This window comes from Rhipicephalus microplus, chromosome X (assembly GCF_043290135.1).
Source record: "Rhipicephalus microplus isolate Deutch F79 chromosome X, USDA_Rmic, whole genome shotgun sequence".
In the NCBI taxonomy this organism is placed as follows: Eukaryota; Metazoa; Arthropoda; class Arachnida; order Ixodida; family Ixodidae; genus Rhipicephalus; species Rhipicephalus microplus.
The window spans coordinates 102401531-102422398 of NC_134710.1; the positions used below are offsets into that span (position 1 = coordinate 102401531).

General features: G+C 44.7%; 1 protein-coding gene across 1 annotated transcript in view; it reads right to left on the reverse strand.

The window, feature by feature from the left end:
- Nucleotides 1–7045: 7045 nt before the first annotated feature.
- The window catches only part of LOC119175458 (uncharacterized), a 55987-nt gene continuing 42164 nt past the window's right edge, over nt 7046–20868 (reverse strand). The window contains exon 2 of the mRNA XM_037426404.2: nt 7046–10660. Coding sequence (XP_037282301.2) covers nt 10497–10660 — 164 coding nt within the window. The 3' untranslated portion in view covers nt 7046–10496. The remainder of the gene's footprint in view (nt 10661–20868) is intronic.

Here is a 20868-nt window from a genome sequence, read left to right on the forward strand (position 1 = left end):
GCACTTTCATTTTTTTTTCTGAAACACTACAGAGCGACTTTCCTTACTCTGAAACAGCTTGAAACTGCGCTTTCGCGTTTGGTGTTCGGGGTTGATAAATGGGGTGAGCGGAACTTTTTTGGGGTGTGACGTTGGCTGCTACTATGGCAATCTCGAAACCGTCTATATATGTATAAAACTACTTACATTTGTCTTAAAATTATCTTCTTAGCAGTGCATTTCTGTTCAGGAGTGAAGCTGACTTGAGCGAAAAATACTAAAAGCTTGGGTATTAAATTAGCTTTCTTACACCTTTACTGCTTTGGCGTCTACTCCTAAAGCAAAAAAAAAAAAAGGATCGTCTACGCTGGCGCACCATAAAATATTCCAAAATAGTGAACGTGAGCGAAATTCCAAGCACATCCGGCAAGCCACACACGACGACGCATGTCGTGGAGCGGAGGAAGCGGCCTTGCAGTTTGAACGTTGTCACTTTCAACCTGGCCGTTGATACCAAACTGGACTCCGCCATGTCAAATTTGTGTCATTTGCTAAAGCTTTGCTGGTCATCCGCATTCGCTGAGTGAAATGGCTCACTTTTCTTTCTTCCCTCCATAATGGCGCCCCATAAAAACGTGGTGGGCTCTACCTGTAAGCGTGTTGTGTGGCGAAGCGAATGTCTCAACGTTCTGGCAACATTCTGGGCGAGCGTTATTCGCTTGTACGGACCCTCGAATCGCGCTCCTTTCACGCAGCAGTAGATGCAGACATGTGAAATGGTGCAGATATTTGAGAAAGGTGTGTGGCGAGACAGTGGAAAAAGGACTATGGTTCAAAGTGGTTCAAAACAGAGTTGAAACCTTATGGTTCAATAATCCCCCACCTCTTAATTTTTCCTATTATATGGGTAACACAGAGGAATAATAAATATACAAACCAATAGGATTGATAACCTGGCGGGTGTGTGCGATGTAGGTACGCAAAGAGTCGACGCAGTGGTATCCAGCTCCTTAAAGCAGCGTGCCGAAACGAAGTGTTTTTGTTGCACTCTTCATACATACTTTCACTCGAAATTATTATTATTATTATTATTATTATTATTATTATTATTATTATTATTATTATTATTGCAGCCAATTAAGTGGTTATGGAAACGGAAATGTGCAGTATATACTGCCCCGTACGACCACTGCACTGCTATGCTCATTTTTCGATGATTTGATTGATAGATATGTGGGGTTTAACGCCCCAAAATCACCATATGATTATCAGAGATGCCGTAGTGGGGGGCTTTGGAAATTTTGACCCCCTGAGGTTCTTTAACGTGCACCCAAATCTGGACACACGGGCCTACAGCATTTTCACCTCCATCGGAAATGCACCTGCCGCAGCGAGGGTTCGATCTCGCGATCTGTGGGTCAGCAGCCGAGTACCTTAGCAACTAGACTACCGCAGTGGAGCATTGCTATCTTTTTTTCTTTTTTTCTAAAATATTCTTGCAAGTATTACATGGAACTTAGATGGAGATTTTTTTGTAGTATGCAATTGGCCGTTTCACGTCGTAGTTTAAAATTTAGGCCTTGGTTGCGTGACCTATACAATTGCTTGACAAGAAAACTTGTAAGAAGCGCTGCATATGGAGCCTGAGGCGGCAACTACCTGTTAAATAACTTGGTACACGCGCAGACACACACACACACGCACACACACACGCACACACAAACACACACACACACACACGCACGCACGCACACGCACACACACACGCACACACACACACGCCACAAAACCGGGGCTAGACCTTGCTGTGTGCTGTGTGGGCAAAACAAAATTAACCTGCGCAATTTCTGATCAGCTCACTTAATTTCTCCCGGTACAGTTCACCAACGGCTTAACGCAGCATCGGTGAAGATGATTGCTTGATAAACGCATTGTCGACGTAACACCCAGAGCGTTGAGTAATTTTCATCGCCGCAGTCGGAAGGCTTTTGCCGTGAACCTTCTCAACGTCAACGAAAGGAGGCGGTAGCGAGAGTAATCGAGATGCGCTGGTCAAGTCACAGGGCGGCAGCCGCTAAAACGGGAACGCCGCCTGCAAGAAGGGAGCGGGCAGGATCAACAATCGGGGCACGTCGCTCGCGAAACGTCGGCGAGGGGTTCAGGGGGGAGGGTAGCTTGCACCGGCGAAGAAAGCGCGCGGGCATCTCGAGGAGAAGCGTTTCGTTCCAGAGCAGCGCTCGTAAAAAATGCGCTGCCGACCTCATGCAGGCGTCAGGTGACGAAGCGCAGACGCGGCGGCGGCCCGCAGTCTCAGCCATCGCCGGAGCTCCGCGCCTGATAACGGCCGCCCGCGCACAGGAGAGCTCCGCGTCATGCGTATCGCCCGAGGTTGGGCCGCGGACAGGAAAAGCTTCGCAGTCTATGCGTGGGCCTCGGTGGCGCTTGGTGCGTCACACACTGTGCTTTGCACGTCTTGACAGCCGCAACGTTTTTCGTTCGTTATTTGGCGCGCGTTTTGTTGAGCTACGAGCGCTTGTCACGTTGTGTGCCTCGGAGGTCTTACTTGTCGGGAGAGACACATAGCCATCGCATGCCACCGTAGACACCGTAGTACAGGGTTGTTCTTAAACCTCGACGATGCTTTGCGTCAGAGCCGAAGAGAGAGAGAAAAAAAAGCACACAATGCTACTGCACAGAATAATAAAAAATATAGCAGGAAGGGGAAGAGAGAAGCTTGCGATGAAAAAAAATCGGTAAGCAGGTTAAGAAATTCGGTCTATTCAGAAGCGAATGTCGGAGCTGCTTAAGGCAAATAAAAAAACACCGGGAGGGGGGGGGGATGCAGCTGTACATGTTTTTTTATTGCGATGATTGATGATGAGGTTAATGCCAATTACGCAGAAACACGAAGAAAACAGTCTTCTACATCACATTGCAAATTGACTGGTTCTTTTGCTGGATTTAAGACAGGTTAAGGAAAATAGTGCAAAACTCCAAACCACTTCAACCATCTGGTGTTCTTTACCCTGCACTGACATCGCAGAGAACACAGGTGTTCGGCATTTATCTTCCATGAGAACGCGACCGACGCGACATTGCAATGATAAATGATGTTCTAGATCTAAAGGCTACAGAAAAAAAAAATATTGGTAAATTAGTTGTGATAACCGTTCTAAGGCGTAGCCTTTTTGGTGAGGGATAACTTATGAGCGCTACTGCTCTTACCACCTGTCAGGGTCGAGTGTTGATGGTGTTGCCATTTTCGTGATTAAATTGCTCAGGATATACGAAAGCTCACGAGCTAAAAGAAGAAGAGTAAAATAAAAAGAGCAGGGTATGTTATAATTTACACCACTCTTATGAAATATACTGAGAGTGTTGAGTGTTTAGCTGTAGGCAGTGGTGGCCACTGAGGAGTGGCGTGCTATTTGTAGCGGCTCGATTACATCTCTTTTCACCCATGGTCTTATAGGTGCACTATAATAATATTATATTTTACGTCCCGAAACCACGATATAATATTGAGAGACGCCGTAGTGGAGGCCACCGAACATTTTGACCATGTGGTGTTCTTTAACGTGCACTGACATCGCACATAATACGAACCTCTGCCATTTCGCCTCTGTTCGAACCCACGACCTTCAGATCAGCAGCCGCGCACCCTAGCCACTGATCCACCGCAGTGGACTAAACGCTCTACCGAAGGCTCAAAACGTGCGAGATACAGGCAGCGAAATATCTGCTTCCAGAGCGGAGTGCATCTAAAGAATTGCCTAAGTTGTGGGCCGGTGGTGCTTTGTCTAGCGCAGATATCCGGTGCGGCAATCAAATTATAGTTCTTCAACTGTGCTTATCAATACATTGACCGATACGCTAACTTCAGTCGCGCAATGAAAGTGAATTGGTTGCGCAGTGTCTCATGTTAGGGCTTCTGCGTTGATTCAGGGCTACTATCTTCGATCGCGGTATCACTTTCTGTGTCAATATGCTTATCTAAACATGATATATCCTGAAACGTCTACTCGGACGTACCATCGCTAGAAATCTGCGGAACTATGCAGTTAGTAATTAAATGACAAAGTGGGCCAGAGGCTTCTTTGCCACATCGCCTCCACATCGCCTGGTCGGAATTTCCGGAGCCCTCCACTACGGCGTCTCTCATAATCACATGGTGGCTTTGGGACGTTAAACCGCACATATCAATCAAGTAATTGCAGCGGACCTCGGTGTTGTGTCCGAGTGTGGGAGGCTTGGCGCGGCACAGCGTTGTGTACTTGACTCACAGGCCGCCGGCAATTGTCTACTCTTCCATCACGCTGCGCGTAGCAGCTCGTTCGTCCCTCTGCGTATGCCCAAGTCACCTGACATGACGCACCCGGGTGGGGAAGTTACCAGGGTATACTGTCATGCAAGATCAGTCTGCAACCAACAGTGTCCTCTTCTTCCTTCTTCTTATAAGCAGTGAATTCTGGTGAGTACCGACCGTAGTGCAGATCGCACTTTCTCAACCTTCGTCGTTCCGACATTCAAATTGCATTGACTGAGTCTGCTGCATTGACTGAGCAGCGACCATATACGCGCCTTGACGTATGTGGTCGTTGCTTTCCATTGCTGCGTTGTGCCTGAAAAAGAAACTTCGTTGTGAAGAGCTATGGACGGCAACCCAACTCGCTAGTAGGCATACTTTCCATGCACTGTCAGACGTGAACATAAAGACTTACCTTGCCGTTTTAAGTGACGCTCGGTGCTGTGCAGCGCTGCGGTGCTTCAAAGAAATGACCCAGACAAACCTGTTAGTGTTCTTAGACTAAGTTGTGTCCCACCTTCTACAGCATAACTTGGTGAAAAATAAGTGAAGATGGCGTAAACCGAAAGGAAGTGCACGCAGCCGGCGTTGGTGGGCGTTGTTTCATCGCCATGCGAATTTCAGCTCGCGCTATATTTTCAGCTATGTTGAGCGCAAAAACAGCGAAGCTGTTTAAGCTGTCCGTAAAACTGTTCACGTCGATTGAAAAAAAAAAAAAACTCTGCTGGAGTGATGACATCACCACGCGTTGTCCCAGCTACAATGTAAGAAATGATCGAGTAAAAAGGTGTCTTTTTGTCCCGAAACAATAATTGTCACCTGTTTTGCGCTACTTTCCTTGCATTATCGCCGCGCGCCAGGTACTTTTAGATAACGAACGACATGCGCGTTATGATAAAAGTGGCCAATGCCGAGTTTTAAGCTGGATGACGATTATTGTTGTGGGACAAAAAGACACCCTTTTTAGTCGATCATTTTTTGAAGTGTACCGGTTGCGCAGATCTATTCCTGCTTCGTTAGCTGATACACGGCTCGGCCACCAACCCGCCTGCCTGGACACTGTGCGGAACCGCTGGGTCGCGCCAGACGGAACGTCACGGCCAAGTGCGTACGCTATCCCTCATTACGGATAAAGCCAGTGCTTGGTGGTTGCGCGCTATAGTCGCAGACATGTGGAGACCAAATAAGGTTCGCACCGCCGACAAAGAAGATGCTTACACTGGGTATCGCGGCCCGCTATAGCGAGACCGCTGGACTGGACTCGTTTACCCCACGACGTAGTATACGTCATAAATGGCTAGGAGCCATTGTCGCGTATCCGACTAGAACTATGCATAACATGGCATTACTTCGTTTGAATTAGGATAACTCGGCATCACTTCGTATACACTAAACGTGGTAGCGGGTGTGATTTTCTGCACCTATGGTAATCAAGGATTACCAAGTTTAGAGCCCACTTATTATAAACTTGCTAACCCTACAGGTGATGCACAAAATCGCACATATAGGTTACCAAGTTTAAGGTCTAACTTGGCATCACTCAGCATTCACTTCGTTTAAGAAGTGAACGTTGAGTGATGCCAGCAGCCCCTGGCCATATATGGCCAGGACCTGCTGACATCACCGCTAACCGATCAGTCCTGATCAGGACTGCTGACCGATCAGTCCTGGGTAAGCTTGTGTGCGCAAAGACAGACAAAGACACAGAAAAGAAAAGACAGGGACAAGCGTGAACTTTCAACAGAATTTAATTATTCGTCATTATTCAAATATATAGCCACGAAAGAGCATAGTCAAGTAATTAAATTCAGTTGAAAGTTCACGCTGGTCCCGGTCTCTTCTTTTCTGTGTCGTTGTCTGTATTTGCTCACTCCAGTTTACCCAGAATTATGAACCAACTCGCCCAGCTACAAGTTTTACTAAGCGATCAGTGCCGCTGTGCCTCGAGCCTTGTGCCACTAATGCAAGCTACGCCCGTGTTCTTTTTTTTTTCTTTTGCCCGCCTGCTTCGCTTTCTGACCTGGATCTGTTGTACCAGCGTAGTCTGATCTTAATTCGTCGGATCATGTGCATGCATACTATATATTGTTGGCACTGCAAGACAGCGCCGCATGAAAACGTCATTTCCGGGTAGTTAATCAGCCTTAAATGGCCCCTCTCAATCCTCTGAAAATACAAAAAAAGCGTCTTTCTGGCGCACTTGGTGATGCAAGACGAGTGATTCCCGGGACGTCTATAGGGCACATACTTTCGATTGGGGCACATACTTTCGAAACATCAGAGGCGAATTGCCTCCAGCGCTGCTTTACCACGCAAGCCGCCCATCCGTTCTGGCGTGATCACCTGACGGGATTTGTGTTTCCTTCATTTGTGTCTCCGACTTCGCAAACCGAGATAACAGCGTGTAGCCGACAAGCGCGAAATCTTCATAGGCTCAACCCTTCGTGCTGACATATTGTACTCGTGCTTTAAAAAAAAATAAGTGGCAAGGAGGAGATATTGCCTATAGAAGGCGTATCGAGGCGAGGATGAAACCACTCCGTCATCTTTGAACTCGGTGTAGTGGGGGACCCTATAATTAAAAATGAAGGAGGGGGGTTCTAAGGTGCGCTCAACGTGTGTGCTTTTTATTTTGTTTCACAAGAAGTGTCAGCTTTGCTGGCATTCATGGGTTGGTGCTTATGTTCTTATATATAGTACAAATATTCAGTTAGTGAGACGTCTGGGGCTGCCTGCTTGCGCGCAATAAAGAAACGTGGGCCGAGATTTCTGATCACTTTATTGTAGCCCATTCTTTAGGTGGTACTCTAAAAAATAAAGAAAAGCAAAAATGTATGCGAATCTTCCTATTATGCAACATGATTCACCCAGTCTTCGCTTAGACTCAAGGACTTGAGAAATACAAATTGACATGATTTCATGCTGCTCGTAGTCACATTCACATATTTGCTTTTGTAACGTTCATGGGGGAAGAAGTACAAATGAAAACACAGTCTATATATGGAATAATAAATCATATCTGCTTTCATAGCTATCCGATCGCATAAATACTAACGGAAGCACGCTGAAGAAGTTGGTTTGAATACGCGAACAGTACAATACAGCTTTTATTGCTTCTTTCACGCTGCTAGTTCCATAGCACATACTACAGGACGCCACTAGAAATATTTGCGGCACACGTAAACATATGCCACTCTTTTAAAGATACTATAAAAAGTGATAAAAAAAGAATGTCAAAAATAGATAAAACACTAAACATTCACCGGAGCTTACAGATCTAAGAACACACGATTAGTGGTTTCTTAAATAAACAGCCATTGCAGGATACTAACTTCATAGAGTCACTTGACTGCAACTGAGGGTGGTCAAGTGTACGCTATTACTCGAAATATACACAAATGACTTCTGGCTGCCTGAAGCTTTTTTCAAAAACAGCCTAACACATTTCGAACTAAACACATGCGCGCGCGGAGAAGCAGTTAGCTCTTGGCAACAAATATAAACAGTGAGCTCATTTGCTGTTTGTTCACTTTAACCTAAACACGCCAACACCTAGATATTTTGAAGGCTTTTATGCATCCACTTTTGTGCAATCACAGTGTGAAATGACAGAACTGGTAGGACAAAAACAAAAAAAAACAAAAACAAAACAAATATACCATCTCCGCCTTGATTATATGCTGATGCCTAGCTTTTAAGACATGTACTCTTAACAGTGACGAAAAATTAATTTTACCTATTGCTTTTTGTGTGTGAGGAACATTTTTACGAGAAATTAATAATAATTATGCTCTTATAGTTGCTATTGCGTATTTTGTTTTGAATATAACAGTCGGGGTGAGCGCTAGCTGTGTTCAATTTCCCAGTCACTCGCAACTTAAGAAATCAAGTGTGTGTGAGCGGGCGCACGTGCACTTGATTGACTGTGTGTGTGTGCGTGTGCGTGTGTGTGTGTGTGTGTGTGTGTGTGTTTAAAAGTGAGAAAGAGAGAGAGATATAGCGTTGAAGTTGAATTAACAAAAAAGCACTGAATCAAAACTGCCAGTGACATATTTGATAATGATCTTTCGGTTACTCTCAGTCTTGAAGCCTCCGGCCTTATAGGCTGACGTTTCTGGCTCTGCGGTTACAGTCAGACATGGCAACTGTCAATGGAACAAGTATTTAAAAAGGCATTTGGTTAAGCCTACACACCTTCTAGCTTCTCATTTTCTGGGAAGTGTACAGAGAGAGCCTTGAGTATATTAACTCTTTGATGATACCTAGCCACCCGTGTTTTGGTAGTGTTAGTCTTAGCCACCCACTCTAGATGTGTCGTGATGAAGCAGTGATAATTTTCTCATACTGAGAAAACTTCTTGCTTATTAATTTTGCCCGTCTGAATTGCGCGAGTAAACGCAGTGTGTTACATATGACAGGACTATAGCGTGCATCAGAATACTTGTTTCACTCTTAGCATTATGCTTCTAATCTACGGCAGAATGAAAACTTAGTCACTATTCAACTGTATGTAGTTCAAGTTCTTTTAGGATCTTAAGTTTTGGCCGACTTAATTTCATTAGTAAAGTTTCTATGTAGATTTTGTAGTTAAAGTGTTTTAAAGTTTCAATATATCTTGTTTAAAACATATCTTAAACACAAAAAAAAGCTAAGGGGAAATATTTTCTTTTTTTGCGAGTTGGCTTTTTGACAATGCACGCAGGGCGTTAAGCGCCTTTACACCGCCTAGTAATCTTTTCATGTTTATTATCATCACAATCAATTCAGCGCGATCTCAATGCCTGCATTCGACCAACTTCGGGTTTCAATTGCCTTCATGTACTGACTATAGCATAATATTACGATAACCAAATTTAGAGTGTTTAGACTGCGTGTAATAGAACAGTCTGTTTCAGCAGCTTGATCGCCAAATATGCGCAGAAATATGTGTCATTAAAGTTTAATTTCGGACAGAACTAAAGAGAGGTTGGTCTTCCGGACAGCTCTAACAATTTCAATGAACAGTCCGGAAGCTCAACTTTTATATTAAAAAAAAATATGAACCATCCCTCCTAACGGAACTCTGATGGGATGCGAAGCAGTAGCGGTGCGCACGGTGTTGACCCGGTTGAAACGGGTGTTGACGCGGTTGCTGGAAGAATGGTACGGCGCTGCACACGCGAGTCAAAGAGATGCTGTACATCTAATAAATGAATGGAACTGTAACTTGCAGAGATGTGCCACTGGCTCTCGTTTAGGTTGTTGTCTAGGGATTACTATAGTATTGTAAGAGCATTCGAAAAAAAGTCACTTTGTTATTTGTGCCAAGCAAGAAGTATGTCACGAATAGGGGATGAACGATAGAGTATTCGAAGTACAATCGTAGCTGGCCTGTGACCAGGATGACATAGCGTTTATCGTACAGTACACAATGCTGGAACATAACTTCAGTATTTAAAGAGCCAACTTCATGGGGAAGTTGCAGTACTGATGATTTCATGCTTTAGTTTTAGGCGTCCAGTCTAAAGATGGCATGAACAAATTATATGCACTGCACAAAAAGTTTTTTCAAGTATGGACCATCTTAAAGCAGATTAAAATATTTGCTACGGCAGGTCTCATGGGAAGTCAAGTTATGATGTTGCATGGCACTCTCGTATGATAGCTATGGCATGATTGCACAAGTATGTATGCTTAATTTTTGTGCAAGAACTAATAAAATAAGCTTAATTACCTCTTTTCCTATATGTGAAGTGCTTTCTCAAAACTGAAATAAAGATTACCTCATTAACCCCATTTCTCTGCGTTCCAAAAGAAAGGTGTAGTTCACGACTGCTAGGCAGCGAAGCTTGTGTCTGTTAGGCAGTGTATCTCTTATCTCCCTTTTGCTTTTTCCTGTTTTGTTGTTAATGTCGGCTGCTCATATATAGAGTGCACACTTCGAAATAAAGTGGATGTCAAAGCGGTGTTTTCCATGCATTGGTTCGTCCGTGAGGCATGTTCGTGCTGCACACACCTTTGATTCCAGACGAGCTTGCCCATTGAGAATGGTTGCTTAATGACAAAATTGTGATTTCAGAGCTGACGATACGCGCGTTTACGGCGTATATAGCACGAGAAGAAGAAGAAGCGTCCGATACAAGCGTCCGAAGTGCGGATGGGGTCTCGCGCGTACTACACACCACAATTTCAGGCCGTGGGTCTATAGGTGGCGGATGCCGCTGTGGCCGTCTCAGAGGGTGTACTTGGACTCGTAGTAGAGTGGCTGGGACAACGCGGTTGTAGGTGCACCGGGACTCAGGCTGCCCAAGCCCGAGAGAGGCGCAGTCGGGAAAGGAGCCGTGGAGAAGACCTTGCGTTCGCATGGACTGCCACTGCTGTGTGAGAATCGCATTCCTGCGTCAGAGAAACAAACACTGTGAGCACTTACTCAATCGATCAATGTTAATTAAAAAATCACAGAATATACACAGAGTCAATGTTTATGAGGGGGGAGAAGCGCTGGAGGGTTTTATCGCTATATAAACCGTGAACCATCCGCGAATATCGCCCACTACATCATCAAAGACGTGACAAACACTGTATATATCTGTACAAGAAATATTATTATTCGTAAGTGATATATATAAGTTGCTTCCGTTCCCCCTTCATTGTAACGGATTTATTGTCGGGGAAGTGGTGAATCGGTGATGGGGCGTAGTGGCATGTTTGCAAGGACGAAGTAGTGGGCAGTTTGCAAAGGTGGAACAATAGGCGGTCACGTACAAACAAGCGATGGACACAGATGGAGAATCTTTGGTTCTTTAACGCGCACCTGGATACAAGTACACGACGATCTTGCATTTCATATTGGCTACTTCTCAACAGTATTTGCTTTACGGTCGGTGATGGGGTGAATCAGTGATGGGATGTTCGCAAGGACGAAGTAGTGGGCAGTTGGCAAAGATGGAACTAAGGCTGTCACGCAATACATACATACGTATGTATGTATGTATGTATGTATGTATGTATGTATGTATGTATGTATGTATGTATGTATGTATGTATGTATGTATGTATGTATGTATGTATGTATGTATGTATGTATTGATTTGTGGGGTTTAACGCCCCAAAACCACCATATGATTATGAGAGACGCCGTAGTGGAGGGCTCCGGAAATTTTGACCACCTGGGAAGCATGTATGTGTGTGTGTGTATGTATGTGTGTGTGTGTGTGTGTATGTATGTATGTATGTATGTATGTATGTATGTATGTATGTATGTATGTATGTATGTATGTATGTATGTATGTATGTATGTATGTATGTATGTATGTATGTATGTATGTATGTATGTATGTATGTATGTATGTATGTATGTATGTATGTATGTATGTATGTATGTATGTATGTACGTACATACGTACATACGTACATACATACATACATACATACATACATACATACATACATACATACATACATACATACATACATACAAGCACGCGCACGCGCACGCACACGCACACGCACACGCACGCACATACACACGCACACACATACATGCTTCCCAGGTGGTCAAAATTTCCGGAGCCCTCCACTACGGCGTCTCTCATAATCATATGGTGGTTTTGGGGCGTTAAACCCCACAAATCAATCAATACATACATACATACATACATACATACATACATACATACATACATACATACATACATACATACATACATACATACATACATACATACATACATACATACATACATACATGGACAGACACATGCCTTTTAAAGCTTCGCTTTAAAAAATGCTCGAGAACTGCAGAAGAAATTGGCCAATTATTTATTGGCATAACGATGTCTCGGCACTACTCCTTCAGCGCTGTAAAAACGTACAAACGGTCTAAGCGCGCATGCTTGCACGAGGGACTCTTTTCCGCATGATGAGACATGCGCCTGAGGCACAGTGGTTACAGCATTTTTCTATTTGTGGTTATCCATGTTCTTATGGTGTGTATGTGCCATGCGCTGACGTCGGATCGCACGCGCGTGTGTTTGACATCACACCGGAAAGCTGTTCGTTCGCCCTCCCAGAATCCATCACGCTAACCAAGAAAATGCTATTCACCTTCTAAAGATAGGTTGCAATATCGTTCTTGCCAGAAGTGATGATATGTCGGTTATGTTACAGTTGCTTTACACGAAGTAGCTGACATGATTCAGCGTAAAAAAGATTCGGCACGAATAAAGAAAAAAAAATTAACGGGCACAAACAACTAAAGGGCTTTAAGAGACGTGTGCCGGACAGTGGTCGGCTCCGAACTAATTACTCGTACGAATTACGGGATTTGAGGCAACGCCTTAAAATTGTACTTCACCTGCCACGGTGGTCCAGTGGTTATTGGTGCTCAACTTCTGGTCGCGGGATCGTATCCCGACCGCGGTGGTCGCATTTTCGATGGAGGCGAAAATGTTCGAAGCCCGCGTAGTGTGTGACGTCAGAGCACGTTAAGAACAGCAGATGGTTAACATTTCAAAAGCCTTTTCTACGGTGTTCCTCATAACCATGCCATGTTTTTAGAACGTAAAACTCCAGATATTATTGAGGTAACATGCATGTGGGCTTACAGGTATATTTAAAGCGTACAGACCTCTTAATGGTAATATTTTTTTATTGCGGTATAAGCTATTGAGTAGTTGACTATACTTAAAAAAAAACGTTTCAGGATCCCTTTAATATAGCGTGCAATTCTTGTTTTCGTTCTACAAATGCCTTGTTATTGACAAATAGAGCTGACTGGCTGTTGATAAGAGCTACGTTGGTAGATCCAACTCAAGCCTGTTGATGATCGGAAAACTTGCTGGTGCTAAAGTTGGGCTTGGTAGAACAACTTGTCTTTGCATGTGGAGCTCTCAAGGACAACTGTGTTTACCGTTGCGCGAGTGAATATTTACTCCTACAAAGGCCGGGCAGATCAGTCCAACTAAAGCGACATATGTTTTTATGCGTATCCTCATTAAGTTTGGGCCACCTCTATGGAAGCAATTAGCACAAAAGTTGCCGCCGTGTTGGGCCCCTGCGCCTCAACATCGCCCCATGCGCGCTAGTATATATCTGTGTATATTTACATATGGCCTTTGCGTGACCTTTTCGTGTGAGTTTACGCGACAAGTCACGTGTATCAACAAACCAACAGAAGAGTGATATAACGGCGCTCTTGTGCCGTTCTTGAGTCAAACAATATATCCGCGCAGCACCGCCCTTCGCAGTGGTCGCTTCCCAAACAAAACGGAGGTAAACTTTATTTTTCTGCTGAGTTACTTTTCATAATATTTGCGGTGGTCGCAGCTTTCGTGCAACCGCGAGGAAGATTTCTCGAAAGACGGAGCTGCACGCATCCAGCGCTTTGCGAACGGACGCCTGTATTGGACATCAGTGCATGCGAATATATAGTGCACGCAAGAAACGGGAGTGACTCGAACCTTCCGAGCTGCGTCGCCTATTTGATGCCCGACAAGCGGCTCTTTGTGAAGCGACCGGAGTTTTGTGTAAACATTTATTTCTTTCCCAATGCTTACGCCATATGAAACGAGCACTTGACATAATTTTCAAACACCGAGTATTTTAAGTAATGCTAGCGTCTTACCACACGGTTATATATGTATATGGTAAACTAGAATAACGTCTTAATGAATGGAAACAACGCAAGAAGCATGGAACATTTTTAAAGGGAATTCGTCTCGATCGTCTTTGGAAGTATAGAATGGAGATAGTCGCTTTAACTCTGTAAAATATACTTGGGCTTGAATATCTATGCAGGCAGCTCGTCGCACAATGCATAAATATTCGTAAACAAGTGGGTGTTTTCCGTACTTTTTGGCCTGATTTGAAAGAAATGCAGAAAAGATATAAGGAAGGTTGTTTGCTCTTAGTCAATTTTCTCCTTTAAGGCTACACTGTGACGTCTGAGTCTTTATTCCAGGATCCATACTCAATCACATTTTGAACGAAATACGTAGACAAATACACCTTGAATGAAAGAGGTGTTTTGGTGACAACAATCGATTGCTGTATAGAACTCCATTGAATGCGGTACTGCCTCTGCTAGAAGGACCGCTTCAATGTACAGGGTATTTTTAAGTCTATACAGATTTTTTCTTTTAAAAAAAACAATAGTAGGTAGGCACTTGTAGTCTTCGCCGCCAATTTTTAGGTCAAGGGGAAAAGATTTCACCACTAATTAGATCATTCCGGAATGATTAGCTGACAAAAATATTTGAATGAACTTTTTATCATCAATTTTAGGGTGGTTGCTTATATGCGAAGTTGTTGTACGTGACAAATTTTGGCGAGCCTAGTTTTAAAAAAAATCAAAATATCACGCATGCTTCCAGAGATCCACCGTCAAATTTCCAGATCTCTAGTTGCTGCGGTGCTCCAGATTTCCAGATTAAATTTCCAGTCAACCGCGGCGCCGGAGAAACCAAAACTAACGCGTCGATAGAACCAAAACTAACCGAGTGCGTCAAAACTAACACACTCGGTGCTTAGAAAGGCTGCTTTAAAATGTTCATTTAACACAAAAGTCTTTTATGCCAGGGTTTACCAAGACTTCAGTGACATATTTTCATCACAGAAATAATGTAAAAAAAGTGCACGATCAAAAATCAAAGAAAATACGTTCCGTCAACAAACTGACGAACTTTCGGCCAGCGATAATAGATGCCGGGCACGATTCTCACATACACTGGGAGCCTTACAAACGCGGGTGTTATATGTAACACTGGTTTTCTAGTGCTCATGGTAAGGTGATGTAGTCCATCATGACCGCCATATCCACTATAAGTCCTTCAACGCGTCGTTTCTATGCGTCCGTCCTATTTAGCGCGTTTTCAATAGAAGGGCAATTTTGTCGATTCTGTGAACATAACGCCAGGTGGCGACATTATCCCTATAGCGTCGCCCTCACTCACAGCATTCATCAATACAAAAAATAGCTCTGTGTCACATTACTGTAACTACGCTTTCTCCACTTACGCTCGCAGCGCGAAAAAACACGGCTGGCTGCAGCGTAGATACGATGTGCGCTGCGTTTCTCTCTAGTCGGGCAGTGGCGGTCAACATAACATGCCGCGAGTAGGCGACCTAGCCAAAGTTCGGCGTTCTCCTCCTTACTGTCACATTCGCTTTCACCAATTCCGCTCTCAGCGGTAATTACTACAGATAGCACAAGCATCTATGACCACAAGGGTTTGTTAAATCATTCATCATGGACATTAGTCGTCTGTATGGAGATTGATTTGTGGGGTTTAACGTCCCGAAACCACCACATGATTATGAGAGACGCCGTAGTGAAGGGCACCGGAAATTTCGACCACCTGGGGTTCTTTAACGCGCACCCAAATCTGAGCACACGGGCCTACAACAATTCCGCCTCCATCGGAAATGCAGCTGCCGCAGCCGGGATTTGATCCCGCAACCTTCAGGTTAGCAGTCGAGTACCTTAGCCACTAGACCACCATGGCGGGGCTGTCAAACACCAAGAGACATTGTGAAAGCTCTCTTAAATCAGTGTACAGTAAACATTCAACTGCATACTTCTGTAAAAACAAGTTTCACTTTCGCGTTATACCGATTCCTATGACAGAGGGATTAACTACTTTTTTTAGTTGTTTCACGACACGTAGAATCAAATAGATAAATAAAAATGTGGTGTTTTTGTATATTGCTTGGCCAAAAAACTTGGTATACAGAAAGGGTTACAAAATGTTTGTGTCAGCATTCGCTTTGTCGCACTCAACGATAATCAAAAGACATGCTTAGGTTTGTTCACGTAATGAACTTCTTGAGATATCATTTTGTTCCGTGCTTCGCTGTTGTGACATGCAGTGTGAAACTGTACACACAATGAAGGCTTTCCAAATAAACTGCTTGAGGTTCGACGCTCTGTGTATACTCTGTTACGACCCCTGTTGTCGTTTTTGCTGATTACATTCTTATTCATGTTGTACCAATACGCCTAATCCCATAGTATTTCACTAAATCTGTGTATACGTGCTCTCCTCTCTCTCCCTTTCTCCATCTTTCGAACTGTCTCATCCCTGTTCCCAGTGCAGGGTAGCATACTGGTCGTTCTAGATGGTTAACATCCCCGCCTTTCCTTTCCCTTCTGTTCTTCTCTCTCGCTCTTGTGCTTCTCTTGCCGTCTCTAAATATTACCTTTGATATCACTACCTGCAATAAGTACTCTAACCTTGGCTGTTTTACCTTATAGACTTTTTCCCCTCACTTGCAAGTGACGTGATCATTTCTGCGTTGCCACAATATCTATGACCTTGGTGCTCGATTCTCATTCAAAAAATTTTTGGCATATATACTATTCAATCGTATATATGGGTGATATATATCTATAGGTGTTATACTGATAGAGAGAGGGGGTGGGGGGATCGGAGAGAGAGAGAGAGAGAGAGGTATGGCGTGCGGAGTTATTAAGCTTTGAGATAATTGAACGCACTACGCTGTGTGTCCTCACCGCAGGTGTTTTCAGTAGTGAGGGCTTGCAAAATTACGACGCGGGTAATACAACACTGACTCTGGGGTTTGCTTCGTGAGCTCCTATTGCGCACCATTTTGTCAATTCTGGAAAGGTGCCTTGCATATTCTTGGAAAAAGTAACGCAAAACGGAGAGGCGAGCGAGTTGGTACTGATCTGCAACAGCGTAAATGTAGCGCGAAAAAGACACGGCAAGAAAGGGTACACCACAAGCGCTTGCTCACAACTGAAAGCTTTAATGCTTGAACCAAAAATATATAACACTTACACTTGGTGCTCAATAAAATTCCGCGCATGAGCATCGTGGGCGAAACAAAAGGCAATAAATAAAACAAAAGGCAAACCAAGAACACACCTCCTGTACCCTTCCCCACCGGCCTACCCCCTTTCCATGAGTAGTGGGACTTCCTTGTCCGATAAGGCCAAAAAAGGATTGCTAACGCACATGGGAGCCCTCGCGTTAATGTGGTAGGCCTCGACAAGTTCTCGCGTCATGCGATCGTGGTGTCTAAACAAGATCTCTGTGGCGGAGAACTGCGCTTCACACTGGCACTCAGCGCAGTGCCTGGTGCGTTAGGGGTCTCCGCTGCAAAGAAGACTGATGCTCTCTGATACGTATGTTTAAACGTCGACCTGCCTGGCCCACGTAGAAAAGACCACACGACAGATGGATGCAATAGGCGACGTCGGCCCTACACGACACGAATCTAACATTGTGGTTAATGGGGCAACCGCGTGTCCCGACGTTATCAAGCTTGTTGCCGACCATTGCACATAGTTTGCCTAGCTTGTTATTAGCAGAAAAAACGACCGTCAAGCCAAGCCGCTGGGCGGTTTTCTTAAGCCGATGTGAGAGTGCGTGCATGTATGGAGTAACAGCTCTTTTATCATTATGAACCATGTCCTGACTGCGTGCATGGATACCTTTTATCTGTTTGACATGGCGCAGGCAGGTGGTACGTATTACCGAGACAGGGAAGACTACGTTTTTTAGACGATCCACCTGCTCTTGAAAGCTGCGCAGAGCGAACATACGTGCAAGATCTATTTACAGCGGACTTAAGACACAACAAAACAATGCCGTTCTATACCAGCTTAGAGTGGAAAGAACGGTAGCTCAAGAGCGGTTTAGTCGACCTGGGTGCGTACATCCAGCAGACGCGCTGTGACGAAGAATGTAGGGATAAATGGAGAAATTTTAAGGTGTTGTACACTGGCATTTCACATGTGAAGTTCAGACCACCACCTCAGTGAGAAAATCTTGTAACACCTCATCCACAAATGACTCGATTTCAACATTTCTCATAAAAACGTTTCACAGTGACTAGATCATGCCAATAAGATTAAGGGAAATAAGCTGTCGCACTGACGCATTTAAAATGTCATTTTTTCCCAGGACGATAGCGCGGTGAAATAGGTTGCCTTCTGAAGTAGCAGAGGTTACTTCACATGAAGTATTTTCAAGATTACTTCAGGGTCTAGAGTATTGTACTCGCGAGGATGTGTAGGGACGAGACGGTGCTGTGAAGCTGCTTTGTATTGTCTACTCCCACGTGTCGTTATGTATAGTTGACAATGAATTGAGTTATTATTGTGTTGTAGATGTGTGAGTATCTGTATTCAGTGTTGAAATTCTGTATTCTCCCCCCCCCCCACATACACTGTAATGCCCTTGGGCGCTGTGGGTACTATGATAAATAAACAAAAAAAATCTTCGACATACCGAAATACTCTAATGATTATGTCCTGCAAATCTACTCCAAGTCCTTGTCAACCTTGTTCAAAAATATGTTACTAAGCACTGGGGCAACGCTTGACCCTATGCATACCCCGGACTTTTGCGCAAAAACATTATCCTTAAAGGCCACTATGGTGTTACATATGTAGAAGCTTAACAATTCCAAAAAGGCCTCCACCTTGGCACTACAGGCATTCCTGAATTCTACTTCATCGTTATCTTCACCAATGCGTATACTTCACGCGTTGCATCAATAAGTCACGTGGAAGGGAGTAGAAAAGGTCTTCTACATCCCCACTTATAGCCGTACACGCGGAGAGCTCTACGGTATAGACAAAAATGAAACAACTTCCCCGGAGTTGCATATGGAAAACGGACCATGAATGGTCAAAGCATGCTGATGTTTCTGAAAAAAATCTGACACTGCCAGTTGCCATGTGGCCCGCTCAGAAATGATAAAGTGAAAGGAACCCTCAACTTGTGCATTTTTGCTGAGAAAAATAACGTCAACGTCAGCTGCGTTCACCGTTTTAGAGCTGCTGCCAAACTTTCCAAATTGTGCTTTCTGCACAGGTCAAGCACTCGTTTTTTGGCATTTTTCGGTGTCATCTCAGCTTGTTTTAAGTTCTTCGCCACCACTGCCCACGCTTTCTCTGTGAACACTGACTCTTCCAGGACCACGTAGTGGCCTTCTTTGTCTGGCACATTCAACCGTGCTCCCTTCGCAGCCAAGGGCTTGTGGTGTACCCTGTCTTGTCCGGGTCTTTTTAGCCCTACATTTACGCTGTTATGAAAAAAAGTCTTTCTCTTTAATTTAAGGTCAGTCAGTGGTATTGACGCTCGTAAAGTCATGCTATTTAGAGTGCCATACGTTTATGAAATTGAGCCTTTATCACAATAACTAGGAGTGCTTGTGGTGTCCGTGTAGCGCAGAGAACGAAACTGCCATAAGGAGATGCGCTCGCCTAAGTTTACAAAAGGAAAACCCGCTTTGACGAAACAGTGTGATCCGAAGCAGCGGTTATTGCATGCTCTGAGCCACATCTTAACCACCTTCACTTATTTGTGAATTAAGAAGATCAAGCCCATCACCGGGGTCATAGTTGATGTTTCGCAAAACTGTCCTCTTGCATTCATACCGAAGGAACTTTTCACGGGACTTGCTCATGTGTGTTCCCATGCCTACACGAGCGCTGAGAGGTAGGAAATCGTAAAAGCAGAAAGAAGAGCTTTCTATGTAAGGGGCTTCATGGGCCTGGTCGGGTAGCATTCATCCCTCTACCGAAGTGGGCGAAGACGGACTAACGGTCTATCGCCACCCAGACGGAAACTGCATGCGCTTCCAGGTGATTAGGGAGAAATTTACGGCGCCATGACTCCGTGTTGCGACCTCGGCGGGCGGCGGAAGTTGCGACAGTCACGTCTTCGACCCTGCAAGTGCGCATGGGGCCCTGACCCAACCAGGCTGTCTGGGAACTTCTCGGTGCGCCACTCGACTTTGTGCGTGTTTGCGCCCGCGTGCGTTCTGTCCTTGATCCGGTGAAAGAAAAACACGTCGCCTCGTAGCGGGTCGAGCCCACACACAGGCAGCCGTATTGTCTTAGCTGGAGACACCCGGCCGCCTCTTCCTGTTCCTCGGCGAGGCCTGTCAGGCGGCCACAGCAGCTTCTCCCTTGGCCGCCATTACTGTCATGGGCTGCCTCGGCAAGGGCCGGTCGCGTAAGGGCATCGGCCAGCTATTCTCAGTGTTCGAGCGGACAAAACGCGCCAACAACGGGCTTCCGCTGTGCCCTGCAGTCACAGACGATCGAATGCGGAAAGATAGGCGCCATCTATTGCGTTTTGTCTGCGCCGCGCCTGCGCCATAGATGTCGGCCGCATGAAAGGATTTTCAGCTTCCTGCCACAGGGTTGTGCGCGGAAAGGCGAAAACTGAATAACGTGACCACTCTTGGTTTTCTTTCTTTTTTGTTTTTTTTTGATAAATGCATATTCTAGATATGTGGAGCCCTTAAAGGTATAGTTTTGGTTTGTCTGACTGCCAGCCAAAATCATATGTTGATTTGAATAGAGCGCGTTTAATTAGGACGCTCAAATTATTTCGTTAAATCGGGAAATTCTTAGAATCAAGAAAGAAATTTTCGGTCTATTCGAAATCTAAAAATTGTGACGTAATAACAACCAAAAGCTTGTTCTTGCCACTTCTTCGCACGTGGAAGGTCCGCGAGGGCGGCCCTTATACCTGGAGCCTCCAATGTCGAGCGGACACATCGATAGGGGCACCATGTCCAGATGATGTCCAGAAAAAGTGTTACGTGAAGCAATGGCGGGTGAA